The sequence below is a fragment of the Ochotona curzoniae genome, unplaced genomic scaffold (assembly GCF_017591425.1).
Source record: "Ochotona curzoniae isolate NIBS_2020 unplaced genomic scaffold, NIBS_Ocur_1.0 contig_2688, whole genome shotgun sequence".
Taxonomy (NCBI): Eukaryota; Metazoa; Chordata; class Mammalia; order Lagomorpha; family Ochotonidae; genus Ochotona; species Ochotona curzoniae.
Window position 1 is genome coordinate 24,944,707 of NW_024465553.1, and position 21,065 is coordinate 24,965,771.

At 47.6% G+C, this 21,065-nt stretch overlaps 1 protein-coding gene across 5 annotated transcripts in view; it reads left to right on the plus strand.

Annotated features, from left to right (window-relative positions):
- PPP2R5E (protein phosphatase 2 regulatory subunit B'epsilon) overlaps positions 1-21,065 on the plus strand; it is a 130,140-nt gene that overhangs the window by 106,486 nt on the left and 2,589 nt on the right. For 3 of the 5 annotated variants that reach the window (XM_040975473.1, XM_040975472.1, XM_040975470.1), the window contains 8 exons: positions 10,220-10,350; positions 10,516-10,575; positions 11,452-11,560; positions 13,588-13,641; positions 13,741-13,791; positions 14,416-14,535; positions 17,304-17,431; positions 19,372-19,473. In XM_040975473.1, coding sequence (XP_040831407.1) covers positions 10,220-10,350; positions 10,516-10,575; positions 11,452-11,560; positions 13,588-13,641; positions 13,741-13,791; positions 14,416-14,535; positions 17,304-17,431; positions 19,372-19,473 — 755 coding nt within the window. The remainder of the gene's footprint in view (positions 1-10,219; positions 10,351-10,515; positions 10,576-11,451; positions 11,561-13,587; positions 13,642-13,740; positions 13,792-14,415; positions 14,536-17,303; positions 17,432-19,371; positions 19,474-21,065) is intronic. The other 2 variants (XM_040975474.1, XM_040975471.1) reach the window with 1 other exon arrangement.

The following is a 21,065-nucleotide window of genomic DNA, read 5'->3' on the forward strand; positions in this document are numbered from 1 at the left end:
GATAAGTGCTACATAGCCTGGGTGTAACCAAGGGAGTGATGGGAACGAAAACTTAGTGCAGGCTCTGCTGTCAATCCACTTCCTTTAACTGATGTGTCCAGGCCAGTAAGCCAAGTGTTCCTAGATTGTCTGGTTTTGCAGGGGAGGCTGGAAATCCAGATCATGTATGGGTCAGACAAAGCAGTCATTTATTTTTAAGGGCGTTGAATGTTTTTGTAAGAAGAGTTTTGTGGGCCCGGCGCGATAGAGTAATGGTAGGGTCCTCGCTTTGAACACGCCAACATGCCATATGGGTGCCGATTCCAGTCCCGGTGGCTCCACTTCCCATCCAGCTCCCTGCTGTGGCTTGGGAAAACAGTCCAGGACGATCCAGAGCATTGGGACCCTGCACCCACGTGGGAGACCCGGAAAGAGGTTCCTGGCTCCTGGCTTTGGATCGGCTGTTGCGGCCACTTGGGGAGTGAATCATCAGATGGAAGATCTTCCTCTCTGTCTCTCCTCTCTGTACATCTGCCTTTCCAATAAATAAATGAATCTTAAAAAAAAAAGAAGAGTTTTGTATTCAAAAATTTAATTGATTAATTTTTGAGGGAGAAGAGAGAGAGAGAACCAGACAGAGAGAGAATCAGAAAGCAAGCTCCCGAATGCCCTTGGTGTCTGGGAAGGTCTGGGTCAGGATGGAACCTGGGAGCGAGGACTGTTCCCAGAACTCCCACATGGGTAGAAGCATCCCTGTTCGCTTGAGCCTGCAGCCCTGCCTCCCACGGTGTGCTTTGGCCGGAACCTGGAGGTGGGAGCTGGAGCTGAGAATGGAAACCAGCCACTTTGATAGGCTGTGGTTACATTTTAGCCGATATCTTAACTTCTGGACTCAGCACCCACTCCAGGTTTTGTAGTAAAGAGTAACATTCTTGGATTTCATTGTAATTTGTATTAAGTCTTAATTTATATAACCTTTAGGATTTTTTCATGTACTCAGCTAAGTTTTTCTTTTCTAGAAAACTGTCAGAAATTTATCAAAGAGAGCACGTTACTAGTGCTGTTGTGTCTTATGGTAATGTTTTTTTCAGGTAGGTAACTTGGTAAACTGCCTTCTGTGGCTGTGTGTAGATTTTCCGAGGTTTATGGAGCAATTTTGACTATGCTCAGTAAAGGCAATTTTCATCTCTGTTGGTGTGGTTGGCAAAGCTTTTTTTAGGGATACCCCTCCCCTTTCTGTAGAGCCAAAGGAGTTACCAAACCTTGAATTATTTCATTGGATGGCTTATTATGGCAAGAATGTAGCAGGATATTTGTAAAGATTGCCTTCAACCATTCTGCAAATCTGAAAACCAGTCAGTGGTTGCTAAGAGACGAACTATTCAAATATCCCCATAAACATATGTACTGCTGGAGATTGCTATTTAGTAATTTGTACTTCTCATTTGCAGTTATATTTAGCTGAAAGGTGCTGTAATTATCATGCAACTTATGCAAATTATCCAGCCTGTCCTTACAAGTGACCTTTTGTTATTGTGTTTTTTAAAACTCAGGACAAATTGTGCTTGACATAATCCAACCTGTTAAAATTTTTTAAATCTTAAAGCTGAGATAAATTCTGAGTCCTTGTATCTCAGCTTAAATACAAAGAACTGTTTTCCATGCACATTTCTTGAATATACCAAAATTTTATATTTTTTTCCCCCCTCAGGCTCTGTAGCAAATGAGGGTTATTTGTACCTGGAGTTTGATCAGATAGCTCTTGTCAGTTTATCACACAGTTCATAACCACATGTAATCCTAACCCTTCATCCAGAGCCAGCTTAATGGGGTGTGGCACCAGACCCTGTGCTTGGTTTCATGTTCTGCTGCTGTTGTCTTCAGATTCTTGGTGCTTTTGGAACAAGGGCACAGTGCCTGTTCAGTTGGCACTGGACTGCACAGATGATGTGTGCACTCCTGCTTGCACCTCACTAAGGTATCATTATTTCCCAGTCTGTTGAAATGTTGAGCAAGTTGATTGTTTTGAAAGTTTAAATTGTAGGATTTCCTTGAATGAGGCAGCATGCTCATGGGAGGGAAATTGACTTCTCTAGTTGTAACAAGAATACCTAAAACCAGTGAGGGGGAAGTCAAAGCTTGTGCGTGACTAGGAAGAGATATTATTATTATTATCGTTAAAGATTTATTTATCTTTCCATTTGAAAGGCAGAACTACAGAGAGGAAAGGAGAGAGAGAGATCTTCCATCTGTGGTTCACTCTTCCAATGGCCACAATAGCTAGAGGTAGGCTGGTTCACAGCTGTGAGCCAGGCCAGGAGCTTTTTCTGGGTCTTCCACATGAATATGGGGACACGAACTCATGGGCCATCCTCCACTGCTTTCCCAGGCACATTAGCAGGGAGCCAAATCAAAAGTGGCATGCCAGTGCTGAAGGCAAAGGATTAGCTTGCTGCCTCCTGGCACTGCCCTTGGAGGAGATGTTCTTACTTTGACTTAAAGTGTTGAAGTTCTCACACTCGGAACTGAAGTCAGAGTAACTAGACGCTTTAGGCTATGATCTTGTCATCCGCTGTCCACATGCACTTTATCACTATTGCCCACAGGTCACCTCACTTCCTGGGATGGTTCCCCTGGAGGTGTTGTGGCCACTGGCTCCAATTTCTGAGTGTTCGCTGCTTCCTCCTGTGCATTATGTGATCAGGTTGAAGCTGCTCAGGTTACAGGCCAAAGCTGCAAACAGAGCCAGGAATCTGGGTTCTTGTAGCGTTCATTCACAGTTTGTATGAAAACATTTTGGATACCGATTTCATTGAGTGCCTACATAGGAATTTCTGTTGTTCTCTAAAATCTATGGTCCATAGAATGGAACAGGCAAATTCCTTCTTTTTTATAGTGGAGGTAACGAAGTTTTGGTTGAAGTTTTTTGCTCTTAGATGATTTAAAAAAATCATTCTGACTAACAAAGTAATGCCTATCTTAAACATTCAAATGTATTTACATAGTTTAAAATGGAAAACAGCAATGTCTTGCTTCATCTTCTCTAAGCCAGAGTCCCACTCGCCGGAGCTGACCACATCCAAGTGTTTTAGTTGTTCTGTGTGTATCTGTATCTTAATTTCTAAAGAGCATGCTTCGTTTGATTTTTTTAGATTGTAGATATTACCAATCTCTTGACTGCCAGGTATTAGCCATTTTATGTCTTATTCAACTTAAATCATATGATAGGATTTCAATTATATCAAAATTATGATACTGTTACTATCTGGAACACGAGTTGTACTTTGTTTCTTGTAGAGTTGTGTCTTAAGTCCTGATGTTAGTACTTATTTTTCACTTGTTTGCTGTATATTGGTCAGTAGTTTATTTTAAATATTTTTTTTTATTTTGACAATCTTTACATAGTTAATTTGGGCAATAAGGGTCAAAGGCTACAGGAAAATGGGTAAGACTATTATTTTCATATTGTTTCCTTCATATATCTGAGGTAGAGGGGGATATTGAGGGAGAAGCCCCACCCGGTTTCCCACCCACTCCAAGTCCCGCATGTGGGGCATGCTCCGAGATACTCGTTGAAGTGGTTTCAATAGGTCACCAGTTTTGAAATTGCTGCCAATCTTGCCTCTCCAAACATGATGAGGTTGTTGAAAAATCCATTAATTGACATTGTCCATCATAGCGTCTCTATTTGCCCAGTATTTTGTTGCCAACCTATAGCTGAGGTGGTTGATTAACTTGTTCCATCTTCTGTCCCTTCATGGTTAGGGTTCTGAGTCTGGCATTTCAATTGGGGAGATCACCACAGAAACTTCGTCTGAGGTGTTCCCAGGCCAGATACTTGTATGCACCAGCAAGCACAGGGCTCAGCACAGTCCATCACCCGGTCAGCTGGTAGTTGCAATTGCTGGGTTGGTTCTGTTTTCAGCCCCACCTTCTACTGGAACCAATGGGTGATGCAGTCCAGCCTGGTTCTGCACAGCACATACTCGGTCTTCACCTAAACCAGTGGGAGCTGCATCCTGGTGAGAGCGGCCCACAATAACCCCTACCAGGCCCACCCCCTACCCTGGTTTGCCAATATGTGTGGCAGCCCAGTCCAATCTGTCCCACATCCCCCCTGGCTCTCGTACATGGCAAATGGCATTGAAGCTTGGATCCATCTAACCAGCTCAACAGTCAAGCCTTCACAGGTGTGGTTGAGTGCCTCTCTGTCTAGCTACCCCAGCCCCTGTCCTAGTAGTAGTTTATTTCTTAGTTTTTTGGGAATAATATCTAGCTTTTCTCTATAGACTACATGGTAGCTAATCCATCTGTTTAATGAATATTTTTGAAGATTTATTTACATTATTTGAAAGGGAAAGAGTGAGATCTTGCATCCTCTGGTTCATTCCCCAAATGACTGCAGTGGCCAGGCTAAAACCATGAGGTAGGAGCTTCATTGGTTCTCCCATGTGGGAAAAGGGGTCCAAGCATACGAGCCATCTTCTGCTTCTTTCCTTGGTACGTTAGCAGGGAAGCAGGATCAGAAGTAGAGCTGCTGGGACTCGAACTGGCACTTGTATGGGATGCCGACATTACAGGCAGAAGTTAAGCTTACTGTACTACACAGAGCTCAGCATTTTTTTCTTGGAACCTCCTTCTTAGATCTTTGGTTATTCTACTGTATATAAGTTTTCACTTGTCTAAGAATGCTGTACCCACTTACTTTTTAAAAAAATTACTTATATTCCTTTTGTTTTTGTTAATGATGTATTTATTTATGTAAAAGGCAGAGTTACATAGAAAGGAGGGACTGATAATCCATCCACTGGTTTACTCCCCAAATGGCCAGAATGGCCAGGCCTGGGGTGATCCACAGCCAGGAGCTTCTTCCAGGTCTCCCACAGGGGAACAAAGGCATGAGGATTTAGACTCTACTCCACGGGGAGCTGGATAGAAAGTGGAGGCACCAAGACTTGAACTGGCACCCATATGGGATGCTGGCACTGCAGATGGAGGCCTGCCTTGGTAAATCATGGCACCAGCCCCATTTATATTCATTTTATTTGAAAGAAATAGGGAGAAGCAGAGATACAGAGAGAAACAATGTCATCCTCTGATTCACTCCCCAACTGGCCACAGTGGCCACAGCTGAGCTGATCTGAACCCAGGAGCCAAGAGCTTTTTCTGGGTCTTCCACGTGGGTGCAGAGTCCTGAGGCTTTGGGCCATCTTCCACTGTTTCCCAGGCTGCAAGCAGGGAGCTGGATGGGAAGCAGGGCTGCTGGGATTAGAACTAGCACCCAAATGAGATCCCAGTGTGTGCAAGGCAAGGGGGCTGGGCACGGGCCTGGGCCCACAGTTTTGAGCATCAACTGCTTCCTTTCACAGTAAGAAAGAGGAAGCTGAATGAGAGCTGAGACTGAAGTCGGGCACTCTAACACGGGCTGTGAATGTTCCAAGAGGTGTTTTATCTGTTCTGACAAATGCCTGCCCCCGACCAGTGTTCTTGACAATTTGTCTAGATACTAATTTATAGGTCGGAACCCATAACCTACTAGAAATCATAAGGAATTCCTTTGTTGACATCTAGCTTTCCGTGTTGGCACAGCAGGTCTGCTTGTGGTGACTGATGTTTTTCTGTGAATTTTTGGGATCTGCCCTTTGACCTCGTGTCCAGAGACTTTGGAGTGACATGCCTTGCTCTTGTAAGCCTTTGCTCATTTGTTGTACAGAAGTCCCGCTCAGCCATATCTGCACTGAACATTCATGCCTTTTCCCTGGAAAATTAAAGTGAATTCTTTTTGAGGTAATATCCTTGTTTTAACTTTCTGTTTTTCTTCATTTGTGTCTCTGAACTGATTCTTGTTTGTGTATTCGACTTCTGGATCAGCTCTCTAATTTTCTGATATTTGGTTTCTATCAAAGGGCACTTGTGTGTGCACATGGGTTCATTGTGTATTTGCATCCTTGACAACTGGTATTTTTCAATGAGATAATTGGACAGGTGTCGCCGTTTCATTGAGAAACCATTAAATGTTATTCTGTGTGCCTTTCCTCTGGAGAGTGTGTGTGTTCCCATGGAGACCTTCTGATCTCTTGCCTCATCCAGAGTTGTGAAGTGACTCAGGGCAAAGGGTTTACCCTTGATTGTACAGTTTTTTATTCAATTGTGTTATTTTGAATAAGCACACCACTTAATGGTATGATGTCTCCCAGACCAGACTTGGATTGGGAACCTTGAATGCACTGTGTGGGACAGAGATCTGAGGATGTTGGCACTCCTTTCTAGAGACCTTCAGCCAGCACTCCACAGTTTTTCACTCCCTCCCGCACTTGCCGTAAGGCCTATCTGGTGCCTTCTGTTCTTAAGCTTTTTAAGGGTCCTCTGATATAAACTGCTGTGTGCCTATTGCGGTCTGCTGTCTGAATAGGAAAGCTCTTAGCAGAATGGAGAAAGAGAAAACTTAGGATAGTCACCTCTTGTCCTCCACTTTGAAAAGTCTGTAAATATGTGTTACCTGCTCTCCTGTCTCCTCTGCTCTGTGGGTTTCTTCCCTTTCCGTCCTTGAGTATCATTTCAGGGAGGTTTAAGGCGAGGTACAATCCTCAAGGTACAGCTGGAAGACCCTAACTGTCTATCTCATTTCACTGTACTTTCATTATAAAGCTCAAAGAAGGTCTCTTTGGTAAGCAGTGCATGGAAGGGCTGGTTTCTCTAAGCTTAGAGTTGTGTGTTGACAGGTCCGTCTTTGCTCTGCAGTCAGCTGGGAACTCTGCAGGCTTCGACAGCGAGCCGTTCCACACGGTGGGCAGCGCGGTTGACCACCGTGCACTCAGGTGCTGGGTTGTATTTCTCATACCTTTTTTGGGGGTAGGAATATACAAATGCTTAAGCACACCCATTCTGTCGTGGAAACGAGAACTCAGCCTACTCCCCCTTCGTTGTCCTGTGCAAATGTAGCTCTATTTTCTGGTCTTATAAAACCGTCGAAGGTAGTATGTTCTTTAGAGCAGCAGGAAAAAAATAGTTCGGTAGTGTGATTCTTGTGTCTCATAAAACATGATACTTTCAATAATTGTGGCTTTGTAAACTGGTTCTAGCTAGGTGCCTGTAATGCATTTTTTTGAGGGCCTAATTGGGACTTTGTTACATTTTATTTAATTTCTATGTTTTCATTAAACTCTTAACAGCATGAAGGATAGTTGTTTTAAGTTTTACTAATATTAACCCTCTCGAAGTTTCTTTTATGTTGATTCCAAATTACTGATTAAACCATTTTGCAATCCTTAAAAATAGAAGCCAAATTACAAAATAGAACCTAAAGGTTAATTATTTTCTTCAAAAAGGAATGGGAGTTGTGGGTGGAGGTTATATCATGTGGGAGCATATTTACCAGGTATTGTGGCCATCCGGGGCCTTTTATGACCGAGGTGGCCACGTGTCTTTCTTTCCTAGATGGGATATTCTGGGAGAAGGTATTGTTGCAGTGCTTGCTGCCTCACTAGTGGAATCTGAGAATGTCTAACACTGTGTGTGGCCAGCAGTGTTCTGGCACAGGGGAGAGTACCTTGGTACCTTTATTCCTTCCACTTTATTCCAGCGGGCAGAGCAGCTTTTGTTAACACGGCCCTCTTCATTCGATAGGCTGTTCCTGAGGGCCTGTGTTACTGACTGTGCCCTGAACCCTGTGGCCCTGCTTTGACTCCTCATTTCATTTCCTGTGGTCGCTCTGGATGTCCGGCTCTCTGGGGAGCCTTTCCTGGCTCCAGAAAGAGTAGATGTGTCTCCTGTGCATTTAGACAGCGTCAGAACCGCTGTACCAGTGTGCTCCATCAGAATAGGCCAGATGAAACCGGATGTGGCATCCGCCTTGCTCGTCATTGCCCCTGACCGCCTCTTACTACATGGCCACAAATATTTACTTGAAATACTTGTTTGTTTTTTGAGTGGATGCATGACAGGCGTTGCATGGCAAAAAGCAAACAAAAACAGGTCCTGATTCACTGTCCATTTTTGAAGACTCCTTCAGTTTGTGCATCTAGCCAGATTTGAAAGGCTGCTTTTGTTCATACATCTTTCATTCAGAGAAAAGCAGTAAACAAAAGCACGTCTGTTTTAATACAGCTTTCCAAGTTCTGCTTTCTCAGCCTGAGGTCGTGCTTGTGATTCTTCTTAAGAATTTACAGTTCTGCACCTGTCCCCACATCATTTTTTTTTTAAAGATCTATTTTATTTTTATTGGAAAGTCAGGTCTACAGGGAGAAGGAGAAACAGAGAGGAAGATCTTTCATCCACTGGTTCACTCCCCAAGTGGCTGCAACAGCCAGAGCTGAGCTGATCCCAAGCCAGGAGCCTGGAACCTGAAGCCTCTTCCGGGTCTCCCACGCAGGTGCAGGGTCCCATGGCTTTGGCCTGTCCTCAACTGCTTTTCGAGGCCTCAAGCAGGGAGCTGGAAGGGAAGCAGAGTAGCCAGGACATGAACCAGTTCCCATATGGGATCACGGGTGCAAGGCAAAAACTCTAACAACTAGTCTACCATGCCGGGCCCGTACTTTTTTTTTTTCCCCCAAGATTTATTTACTTGAAAGGCAGAGAGAGAGGGGTGTCCCTCATCTGTTGGTTCACTTCCCATATGACTAAGTGGCTGGGATCAGCCGAGGCTAAAGCCAGGCGCCAGGGACTCCACCTGGGTCTCTGATGTGAGTGGCAGAACTCAGTACTTGGGCAGCGTTTTGCTGCTTCCTAGGTTCACTGGCAGGGAGCTGGGCTAGAGGCAGAGTGGCTAAGAGTGGCCCTTAGATGTGCATGTAGGGAGCTGGGCTAGAGGCAGAGTGGCTGAGAGTGGCCCTTAGATGTGCATGTAGGGAGCTGGGCTAGAAGCAGAGTGGCTAAGAGTGGCCCTTAGATGTGCAAGTAGGCATACCGCATGGCAGCTTGACTTGTTGAACCCTCCCCTGTCATCCAGAGAAGCCCATACCCAGTAATAGTTACTTCTCAGTCTTTTTGTTACATGCACGTATATTTTCTACATATTTCACATCATAAATTAGATCATACATTAGAAAGCACTTGTATGTCTTGTCTTACGCTTAGCATGATGTCTAAAAGGTCCATCTGTTGAAACATGTTGTCAGTTTGAGCGTTTGGTGTGACGTAAGGGTTCAGTTATACACTTTTGCATGAAGATATCCAGTTGTCTCAGCAGCATTTCTTGAAAAGATTGTTCTCTAAACCTCATAGAAACTGAAGTGGCACTTTGGTTGCAGATCAATTGACCACAAACGTGGAGATTTATTTTTAGATTCTCAGTTCTGTCTTATTGATCTGTATGAATGAAATGCCAGCATCACAGTGTCCTAATTACTGTAGCTTTGTGCCCAATTTTGAAATTGAAGGCCTAAGTCTTTATTGCACTTCTCTCCCACCTTGAGATTAAATATATGTTTACATATACATTTTAGTAACAGTTCATTAATTTCTGCAAAAGCAAAGTTGGGGTATTTTGTGAAGACTGAGTTGTCTTAGTGATGGTCTTATTTGAGCAAGACTCCGGCCGTTGCGTATGTTTGACTAGTAGCGTAGATCTCATCTTGAGTATACGTGAGGTGTTATCTTGACTCTGTTGACTTTAGATTGCAAACGATTGAGAATTTAAAACATGCTGTTCATGTACAACATTCAAGGAAGTACTAAATGTTCACTTCAGTGAATATTTAGGAAGCAATAAGCACACCTGTGTAAAGAGAGCCCGGCTCTGGAAACAGACGCTGCCCGTGCGACCGGGGCCTTTCAGTGTGTGCATGGGTCTAGATGGTTTCCCAGTTGGCCCAGCGTGTTTATTGATATCAGGGATTGTGGACCTTTGCTGCCTGGGTTCGTTTCCCACTTCTGCCACACACAGCTGTGACACCGTGCTGCAGTGACTTAACCCTTGTGTGTCCTGGTTGCCTTGTCTGTAAGCTGGGGCTAACGCCGCGTTGTGGCAGCCGTGGGGTAACTTGTTGGGCGGTTGATGAACACAGCAGATGCCTGGAATGTGTCACTCGTGATGGTTCTTGCTGACGTTCATGTGTGCTTCTTCACGAGACGGCAGATGTTTCTCTGAGGTGCCCCTAGATACCCAAAGACTAGCACTGTGCTTTGCAGTGACCCCAGTACCTTCTTAGGCGAGGGAAGGACTTAGCTGCCGAGCGCGGCCCCGGCCGGAGCCCCGCAGCGTGGCCTCTGACACAGCCGCACCGTCTCCCTTTGCTTACAGCTTCTGGAGCTCTTCGACAGTGAAGACCCCCGCGAGCGGGACTACCTAAAAACAGTCTTACACAGAATCTATGGCAAGTTTCTTGGTCTTAGAGCATTTATCCGAAAACAGATAAACAATATTTTTCTAAGGTAAGTGGAGAGTTGGTTGGGGGAGGGGGAGGGAGGAAAAGCTCTAGTTGATATTTTTATACTCATATGAAGTAAACCCCCAATATTTAAACATGGCATACTGATTTGTCCTTTATCTCTCTACGCCTCTCTCCCTTCTTTATCGTCCTGCTTCGTCTCTTTAAGGTTTGTTTATGAAACAGAACACTTCAACGGGGTAGCCGAACTGCTGGAAATATTAGGAAGGTGAGCACTTCTTGACCGATTGCTAATCCCAGGTGGCTGTCATTCTGAAAATGAGGTGCAGGTGGCAAGTGGCAGGCTGACCTGGCTCCCTCGCTGACTGCACGTCAGCTTCTCTCATTTGTGCCTAGCATGTTTCCCAGTTGACACCAGCAGACATGGTTTCATGTTCCCCTTCTTCCACAATGATGTGCTGGCAGTCGCACTGGGGCAGCTGAAGGCACTAACACTTCATGAATTACTGTGGAGGAACCACGAGCACCGCCCCTGCGCTCGGGCCGGCTGCTCCGGAGCCGCTTCTCCTCACGTGACCTTTGCCGGATCTGCCCAGAGCAGGCTTCTCTCTGATCCATAGGAGAGCTTGCCAGTCCTTAGAAATCATGTGTCAGGTGCAGTTCTCGAACAGCTGCTGCCTCGGGCGAGCAGAGGAATTAACTAGGGAGAGATGGCTGCCACGGAGGCTTGCACACGCAAGGGAGGCTAGTGGGGTTGCACGGCTTTCTCCGGGGGACCTCCCTTTGCAAGGCAGGCGACTTGAGGAGCGGGGCGAGCACGCGTGCCTGGAAATGGGAAACGTAGTTTTGAAGGAGGAAGTGAGCGAGGCAGGTGATGACTTGCAGAAGAAAGAAAGGGTTTTGAGGAAAAAGCTTTGGGGAACGTTCTGCCTAGTGTTAATATTGGGCATTCACAAGCAAATTCATTTCTTCTCTTAAATATCCTGCCTCCTTAGAAAGCACTGTCTGAAGTAACTGCGAAGTCCTGCACGTAGCTGGGCTGGGCTTCAGACCGTTCTAGGCGCACAAACCGCAGACGTTGTCACGGGGGCAGCTCGTCTGCGCATGCGGGGACTTGCTAACCGACGTCTCTTCTGGCCCGCAGCATCATCAACGGCTTTGCTTTACCGCTGAAGGCAGAACACAAGCAGTTCCTGGTCAAAGTGCTGATCCCTTTGCACACCGTCAGGAGCTTATCACTCTTCCACGCGCAGGTAGAATTTGGTACAGCTCATTTTAGAAGCGGACCAAACACTGGAAAACTTTTCTGGTTTTCAGTTGATATTTCCTTACTTTTAAAGAACTCATTCCAGCTGAAAATGCTCCCGGAGGGAAACAGAAATGTGCGTTGTTTTCTCTGTGTCCAGGAAGGTCATGGGGTCACTTTTATGGTGGGCAGAGCATTTATCTGTCTCTTTCGTGGAGAAGCTAAATGACTTTCTCCAAGTTCACACAACTACATGTGAATAACAGTGCATAAAAATGTGGGTTTTGCAGATTTAGATCTTTGGTCATGTGCAATCATTTTTTAATATTCTTAACTGTTTTGTCCTATCCTCATCTGCACTTTGTTTTTTTGACTTTATTTATTTTATTGGAAAAGCAGATTTCCAGAGAGGAGGAGACACAGAAAGATCTTCCCTCTGCTGGTTCACTTCCCAAATGGCCGCAATGGCCAGAGCTGAGCCAATTGGAAGCCAGGAGCTTCTTTCTGGCCTCCCATGTGGTTGTGGGGTCCCAAAGCATTGGACTATCCTCTGCTGCTTTCCCAGGCCGTAAGCAGGGAGGTGGATGGGAAGTGGAGCAGCTGGGACAAGAGCTGGTGCCAATATGGGATGCCGGCACTTGCAAGGTAGAAGATTAGCCAGATAAGCCAATTTACTAGTCCCCTCATCCTCACTTTTAAATTACCCTATCAGTTGCCTTTTTGCCTCCTTTTAGTTTATTTACCATTTACTGCTCACTTTGTACACAAAAGTAAATGCCAGTGAAGAAGTTTGTTAGGTTTTTTTTTTTTAAGATTTATTTATTTTTATTGGGAGTTAGATATATAGAGAGGAGGAGAGACAGAGAGGAAGATCTTCTATCCGATGGTTTACTCCCCAAGCGGCCACAATAGCTGGAGCTTAGCCATTCTGAAGCCAGGATCCAGGAGCTTCCTCCGGGTCTCCCACGCAGGTGCAGGGTCCCAAAACTTTGGGCTGTCCTGCGCTGCTTTCCCAGGCCACAAGCAGGGAGCTGGATGGGAAGCGGGGCTGCCAGGATTAGAACTGGCGCCCACATGGGATCCTGGCACGTTCAAGGCGAGGACTTTAGCCTCTGCTCTATCATGCCAGGCCGAGTGTGTTAGTTTTTTTGCCTCATTCCTTTAAGGACACTCTGTCTTACTGCTGCTCTGATGTGTGTGCTAACCCTGCCTTGCATGGTGAGGGTGTTACAAGAGGGTAGATGAGTGATCAAGTGTACTTTTATTTTTATTTTTAGGATTTCAAACCTCTGACTCCCCCCCCGCCCTTATCCCACCTTCAATAGAAGTGTTTTGGGTTTGCTTCAAAATATGTTTTTCTAATGTTCATTCCTTTTTAAATGTGAAATTCTGTGTTTTGAGTAAGAACTAATTTAGACAGTCATCAAGACGTTGGTGCTTGTTAGGGCGGGTCTTGTACAAGTGTTTCACACCTCTTGCCTTGAGTTTTTGAAATGCGATATTCCATTTCGTGCTTCTGTAAAGGAATTCCTAGTGAGCCACCTTGGGCTCGGAGCTCCACATTCCCCCCGGGACAGGACAGCCTCCAGTATCTTGGCGGGCTGGCGAGGTCCCTGCACTGTGGGTGCCATGCCACACTGCCAGCCAGGTTTGTGTGATGGCCTGCTTCCCCCTGTGAGCCGGGACTGCTGCTTCAGGAAGCCCCTGGGGTGTGGCTGCGGCTGTGTCTAGCTGCGACACTTCACCTTCTGCTCCCCGTGAGCTGCCTGCTCCTGTCTCGGGCCCCTTCCTTTGGGGGGTGGGATGCTGGAGAAGGTTCTCCCAGTGAACTCCCCGGGAGCCTTCTTCTGTCAGTCTTTGGCCTGGAAAAGTAGCTTTTTATTTTGCTTTATACACATTTCATTTGTATGATAGTTAATTGAATGTGAAACGTATTAAAACCGAAGTCTTGGATCTTTTTTGGAAATTTTAGTAACACATGTTAAGAGCCTTTTATGAATGTAGAATGTAAAACTCTGTCTTTTTCTCTCATAGTTGGCATATTGTATAGTTCAGTTTCTGGAGAAAGATCCTTCACTCACAGAGCCAGTAAGTTTTTTCCCTAATTAAAAAAAAAATTTTCAGAGAAACTACTTTTCCTGGAAGTACATGTGAGAAATTATTCTTTTTTTCCCCTTCTCATTTTAGGTTATTAGAGGGTTAATGAAATTTTGGCCTAAAACATGTAGTCAAAAAGAGGTGAGTGCTTGATGTCCCAGAGCGTGAAGAGCTTGCTAAGTCCGGTGCTGAGGGTCAGGTGCAGGGCTCGGCTGGGCTGGCGGCCGTGGTCCCCTCTGAGCAGCGTGGTGGCCGCAAAGGCTCTGCTGCTGGTCATGACACGCAGCCTTAGCGGGGTGACACAGCTGCCCAGCAGGGATGACAGCACAGCGGTAGGGTCCGGAAGCTGGTCCTGGGCCTTTGCTGAGCTGCACAGCCTCAGTCAGCCAGTACGCAGCCAGCTGTGTGTTCACTTGTTCTGTTGAGATAACTCGGCCTGATCTGAAAACACAGGCGCTCTGCAGGAAGTCCCCGGGGCAGTGTCTTGATGGTTTTGGGCCTGTGTTCCCTGGTGCGTCCTGGAGGAGCACCAAGCACATGGTACGGCTGGGCCTGGGTGGCAGGTGGCTGCGTGTGCTCCACTGGGCCTGCGCGTGGACGCCAGCATCCATGCGAAAAGAACATGGGTTAATGCCTGGCTTATTTATGTCTGGTCTCTTTTTATCTAAGTTTTTCTTGGCTCGGAGCAAGCTTACCTTAATCCTTGTTGTTTGTAAGGATTCTTAATGAGGCGAGTCACCTGTTGTGTGTTGCTTGTACTTGCAGGTCATGTTCCTTGGGGAGCTGGAAGAAATATTGGATGTGATCGAACCTTCACAATTTGTAAAAATTCAGGAGCCTTTGTTTAAACAAATTGCCAAGTGTGTATCTAGTCCCCACTTTCAGGTGAGTTATAAGGAGAACACGAGCCAGAGGAACCTCCCCGTATAGCGTTATTCTGGTTAAACTTTCTTTGTGTTGAAAGTGATAAAATGGACACTAACGACTTCCTGGTTCTTGTTTACATTTTTCTCACGTGATGATAACTCCAACAACAGCTCCCTTATCTCAGGCACCTGGCACGTAGCAGCCACCACAATGTGCATTTGATGTTGTAAGTTTCCCGTAGTGCTTTGCTGGGAGAGTTTAATGTTTTTATGGAGTTAAAAACATGAACACCAAAGCTCAACCGTGGTAAAATCATTTTCCTCAAATAAATTGCTGACCAAGAAGTGAGCTGATAGGATTCTTACGGTGTGTAAGAGAGAGTACTGAGGCTTCAGGGGAACGTGAGAGCCCTAGCCATCTGCAGTGTCAGCTCCGTTACCTACATTATTGAAAAACTGAAACATTCTAGGAAGCCTTTTTGCCCGTTTTTCAGTGAGACTCAGAGATGCGGAGTGTTTTGATCCTGCCTTTAGCTTCCTGGGAAAGTCCAGGGCTTTCCGGTGGCACCACACTGCCTCCTGGTGGCCACGCAGGGAGAACACTGGGAAGGCGAACCTGAGGCTCTGTGCAGCATTGCTGTAGTAACACAGCCAGGGGGCAGGTCAGAGCTCTGTCCGGCAGCTCTCTCACCAGAGCACAGCTGACATCCCACTGCGGACAAGGACCTCTGTCCACTCGGCCTGCCAGTGCAAGGGGCTGGTCAGACTGGGCTGTGCTGTGGGAAGGCTCCTCGACGATCTGTTTCTGTCTGCACTGTGAGATCATCTTATAGACAGCAAGACTCTGCGGCTGCTCTGGTTTCACTTCTGACCTGAAGACAGCGTGTCAGCGCTCTGATCTCGGGCTTCTGGCAGTCACGCGTCGCATGAATAATCCAGATGCTAACAGGCGTGTCTGTCTCGGTGACAGCAGGACAGTGCGCAGAGTGGCGTTTGCATGTGATGCTCATGGGTCTGTGTGATGGGACGGAGGCCCAGAGGGGGAATCCTGGCAGTGAGCAAGCGCGTGTCTCAGAGGCTGAGGGAGGAGAGACAGGGCCCGGACCCCTCGCTCTGCTCCAGCCCGTGTGATCGGCCTCTCGCTGGTGGCTGTCGGGCCAAGGTGCCAGCTGCATGGGTGGCTCACGAGGCCCTGCATTTTGTCACTGGCCCCTGCCCGTGTTCCTTATCTCTGTGTGTGTAAGCAGAGAGAGGCGCCAGTCCCTTCTGATGTCTGATTAGGATCTCATCCTCGTGACCTTAGTGACTTCCGACCAGTGCTGCGTGCAGCTGGGGCCACACCAGGGCTGGGGGCTTCAGCAAAGTCTGTGGCACTGTGCGTTCTGAAACAGCTGCAAAAGGGTTACAGAATTTCCCTGCACCGAAGTAATTTTCAGTTTTGTTCACTTGACAGGCAGAGTGGAAGAGAGAGAGAGAGAGAGACAGAGAAAGATCTCTGTTATTTTACTCCACAAAAGCCCCCAGCGGCCAGAGCTGGGTCAGGTCAAAGCCAGAAGCCCCATCTGGTCTCACACTTCCTGGGTGCGGCAGGGACCCAGCTGCCAGAGCCGCCCACTGCTGCGTCCCCGGCCCGAGGGCAGGGAGCTGGCTCAGAAGCCGAAGTGGGTTCGTGTCTCGGACTCTCTGATATGTGATGTTGGATCTGCAGCTGCAGCTTCACTTGCTGTGCTACAGTGCCTGCCCCTCAAGATGAATGTTTTAAATTTAAATGTTCATTTCAAACACGTTTGTTTACGTATTTGAAAGAGTGACGCGGAGAGAGCCTGAGCGGTCTGTCTCCGCTCCACTGGTTCGCGCTGTCATTCTCGGATCCTAGTCCCCAGCAAGGCCCAGGATTTTTTTTTTAATCCAAATGAAAAGGTTCTCATTTTGTGATTGTATCATTCTGTCCTCTTCTAAAACACAGTAAACACAATTTCTTGATGTGTATGATAACGGGAAACAACCTTTTTTCTTAATCCATGTTATGTGGGGAATCTCTCTTAGAGATTAGAGGGTTTTTTTAAATGATCCTTTGGATTGGTTGATCCAGGATGAGCTGTTTGTGCCTCACACGCAGCGTTAACGGCTGTCCTGGTGAGCTAGGGGAGGCAGCCGAGCAGGGACAGGTGCCCCAGTCCCGGCCTGTCCAGGAAGGCGGAGCCTGGCTCCTAGACCTAAGCGCCCACCCTTTACTAGCTCTGGGAGCCTAGGATGGGTGTCCTGGTGCTTGCAAAAGTGACCGCAAAGATACCTGGGTCGTGGCAGCTGGTGCCGTGGGTGGGTGCCTTCCACCTGCAGGGCAGGCACAGTGCCAGGCCACGGGAGGCGCTTCATAAATGTGGCTGCTTTACAGAGATGGACTTTGCTCAGCAGGCAGCACTGAGTGCCAGCCGGGGCCGGGCTGTGGTTGGTTAATATGTGAGCTTCGATCGGGGGCCTGTAAGGCGGGTTGGATCTATTAGGAAATGCTGTGGAACACGGGCTTATGTAGACAACACTCTGCAGTCAGATAAGGAGAATGTGATTCGCAGGAAGGGACACAGCTTTCTTCTTCCACAGGGATGAAGTGCTTTGGGACATTGTGGAAGGTTGTTAGGAAAGATAAGGTGTGATTGATTGAAATCTGACTTTTGTGAATGAAAGTCGTCTTTTAAACTGCTTTTGCTTTGAAAGATTATAATTCTGGTCCATCTTTGTTTTTGTCCTCTCTTCGAACACTAACATTTTCTTTTTCTTTTCCCAAAGGTGGCAGAAAGAGCACTCTATTATTGGAATAATGAATACATCATGAGTTTGATAGAAGAAAACTCTAATGTTATCCTTCCTATCATGTTTTCCAGTCTTTATAGGATTTCAAAAGAACATTGGAATCCGTAGGTTTTCAGTTTTTTCATTATTTCTGTTCACGTGCTTGAGAAGCATAGGGGTGGGCGGTAGGGGTAGGGGACAGAGAGAGACCTTACTACATCCGCTGGCTCGCTCCCCAGATGCTCACAGCAGTCAGGGCTGGGTTAGGAGCTGGCTCAGGAGCTAGCAGCCAGGAACCAGGAACTCCGTCGGATTGTCCGCCTGCCGCACCAGGGCCGCACCAGGCCGCACCAGGGCCGCACCAGGGCCGCACCAGGGCCACACCAGGGCCCAAGCACTTGAGCCACCACCGGCTGCCCCCCAGGATGTGTCAGAAGGCAGCCGAATCAGACCCGGCTGGTCACAGTGGTCACAGCTGGGCCAGGCTGAGCCAGGCTGAGCCAGGCTGAGCCAGGAGTTCTGTCTGGGTCTCTCGTTGCGTAGCAGGAGCCCAGACGCTTGAGCCGCTCTCTGCTGCTTGTCTCAATCTGTTAGCAGGGAGTGGGGCTGCAGGTGGAGAGCTGGGGTGAAGCCAGCGCCCATGTGGGATGCTGGTGCTCCCAAGAGCAGCTTTACTGGCCACGCCGCAGTGTGGGCCCCAAATGCGCCTTCTTTTCTTTTTTAGGATTTATTTATCTGAAAGGCAGATATACAGAGAGAGGAGAAAGAGAGAGAGAGAGAGAGAGAGAGAGCGAGCGAGCTTCCATGCACTGGTTCACTCCCCAAATGGCCACAGTGGCCAGAGCTGAGCCTATCTGCAGCCAGGAACCTGGAGCTTTTCCTTGGTCTCCCACACAGGGCTGGGGCCCAGTGATTTGAGTCATCTTCCACTGTTTTCTCAGGTAATTAGCGGAGAGCTGGAGTGCAAGTGGTGCAGCCAGGACTTGAAATGGCACTCATATGGCATGCCAGCACCACAGGCAGAGACTTAACACACTACGCCACAGCATCAGCCTCCCCAAATGCACTTTGTTGTACATCACTTAGAACCACCAGACTCAGGGTTTGTCGACTATGTGGCTTACTTTTTATGACTGCCTTTCTCAGTGGTATCAGGAGCACATTTGTTGCAAAATGGAAGGGCAGTGGCTTTTAGCCTCTAGTCCGAAGCCCCCGAGCCCATCATGGTGCCTTCTCAAACATTGCCTGTGACCTGCGCCTCCAGTCGACAAGTCTGGGCTGCCACTCTGTGAGTGCCCTACTGCTCAGCCCGCAGCCCCCCTCAGCAGGTCCAGTCGTCTTAGCAGCGTGCACACTGGGTCAGCAGGGGGCGGAGTGGACGGTCTGACGCTGTCAACCTGCTGCCTTTACGGAGGCTCCGTGGCACCCTGAGTGGGAACTGCAAGTGCACGGGCATGCTGTTTGTGCCCGGGGCCCGCTGCTGACGCTGATGTATGGCACCCGAGGAGGCCCTGTGCTCTCACGGGTTGGCTGGCAGCAGGTGCTTGTCATGTTCTCAAATCTGAAAATTCTGAGATACTGCAAAATCTGAAACTCTGAGATTTCTAATTTGACACTCGGAAAGTTTTGTATTTTGGAGAATTTCAGACTTCTGGAGTTGGGCTGCTCGACGGATTAAAAAAGCAAGTCTATTCAGATATCTAAATCTGAAAACCTCTAGCGTTTGCACTTGTAGTCTGAGGTATTTCAGATAAGGAATACTCATGTATTCATAGAGTTTTCAAGAGGTACTGGGAAGTCTTTTTCTAGGCACTAAGGAAGCAAATTTATACTTTTTATTTTTCCCGATTCTGCTCCCACTAAGAAGGACGTTTGGCCTTGAACGGTAAAGAATAGCAGCCTCTTGAAGTGGAAATGAACTGTGAGTCATTTCCGGTAGCTCCAGCTGGGGAGGGGGGAGTGGAGGATGTGTGGGGAGGAGACCCTGCAGACAGGAGCGGCGCCTGCGCCTCCTCCGCTGGCACCTGCTGCAGCTGGCTGACCGGGCGTCTTCTCTGTGTCGCAGGGCGATCGTGGCGTTAGTGTACAACGTGCTGAAGGCGTTCATGGAGATGAACAGCACCATGTTTGATGAGCTGACGGCAACGTACAAGTCAGATCGGCAGCGGTAACTTTTTAGTTTTTCGTCAAATGTGCCGAAACGATTGAGTTCTCGTTGACTGCACTTTGCCCTACCTCTCTGTTCTTGCTGTCCCTGTTCGCTGGGTCTTTGGCAGTGCACCACTGGGCTTTGTGACAGTGTCCTTGTGACGGCGTCTGCCGTCCTCCCACCGTGCAGTAATGCTGCAGTTACGCTCGGGGCAGAGAGCCTGGCACCTAGCTGGTATTGCAGGCCCGTTTCAGGGTATCGTCAGGTAATTGGGCAGCTGGGCCACTTTCATTTTAAACTCGCTTGACCTAGAATTAGGCTTTCCTTCAGGCCAGCGCCAGGAGGGATCAGGCACCATTTGTCTAGGAATTTGGCTCCGAAATTACTTTCTGGTCTGGAACTCAACAAACACGTTGAAGTTATCTTTTTATTTAAAAAAATAAAAGATTAATTTTTTGTTGGGAAGTTAGATTTACAGAGAGAAGGAGAAGAGAGAAAGATCTTCCGTTTGCTGGTTCACTCCCCAAGTGGCCACAATGGCCAGAGCTGAGCTGATGCAAAGCCAGGACCTTCTTCCAGGTCTCCCATGGGTGCAAAGTCCCAAGGCTTTGGACCATCCTCGACTGCTTTCCCAGGACACAAGCAGGGAGCTGGATGGGAAGTGGAGCTGCCGGGATTAGAACTGGCACCCATGTGGGATCCCAGTGCGTTCAAGGCTAGGACTTTAGCTGCTAGGCCACGCTGCAATGCCCCCGAAACTGTATCTCTTGATAGAGAGAGAGAATACAGTCAGATAAGGGTGGACACCAGGATCCTGGCACATGCAAGGTGATGATTTGGCTACCATGCTGAGCCCAGAAAATTTCTATTGTTTTTTTAAAAAAATGTTTATATATCTGAAATGGGAAAGGGAGAGAAAAATAAGGCAGTTTTACCCATTTCCTGGATTGTTTCCCAAATGCCTATGCCAGCTAGCCTGGGCGAGGCCAGTGCCAGGATTCCAGGACTTAATCTCAGTGTTCCACGTGGTGGCAGAGTCCCAGGGATGGGAGCTGTCACCTGCGGCCTCCCGGGATGCTTGATCTCAGTGTTCCACGTGGTGGCAGAGTCCCAGGGATGGGAGCTGTCACCTGCGGCCTCCCGGGATGCTTGATCTCAGTGTTCCACGTGGTGGCAGAGTCCCAGGGTTGGGAGCTGTCACCTGCGGCCTCCCGGGATGCTTGATCTCAGTGTTCCACGTGGTGGCAGAGTCCCAGGGATGGGAGCTGTCACCTGCGGCCTCCCGGGATGCACACTGTTGGGAAGCTGGAATTGGAAGTAGAGTTGGGACTTGGGCACTCAGATATGGGAAGTGGCCATCCCAGGTTCACAGCTGTGCAGATAGTTGACCCTTAATACAATCTAAGCGACAGGGGAGAGGAACACGGGGCTTAGCAGTGTGCTGTTGAACTGTTTACGACCATAGGGGAGCAAACCCCAGTGGATGTCATTAAATTAATGATTTCTATTGAGATCGGGTTTTCAAGTATTACATACCTGAATGTGATGGATGGAATGATTATTTAACTCTCTTAGATGCATATGCCAACATTAATGTCTTGTTAAGTTGA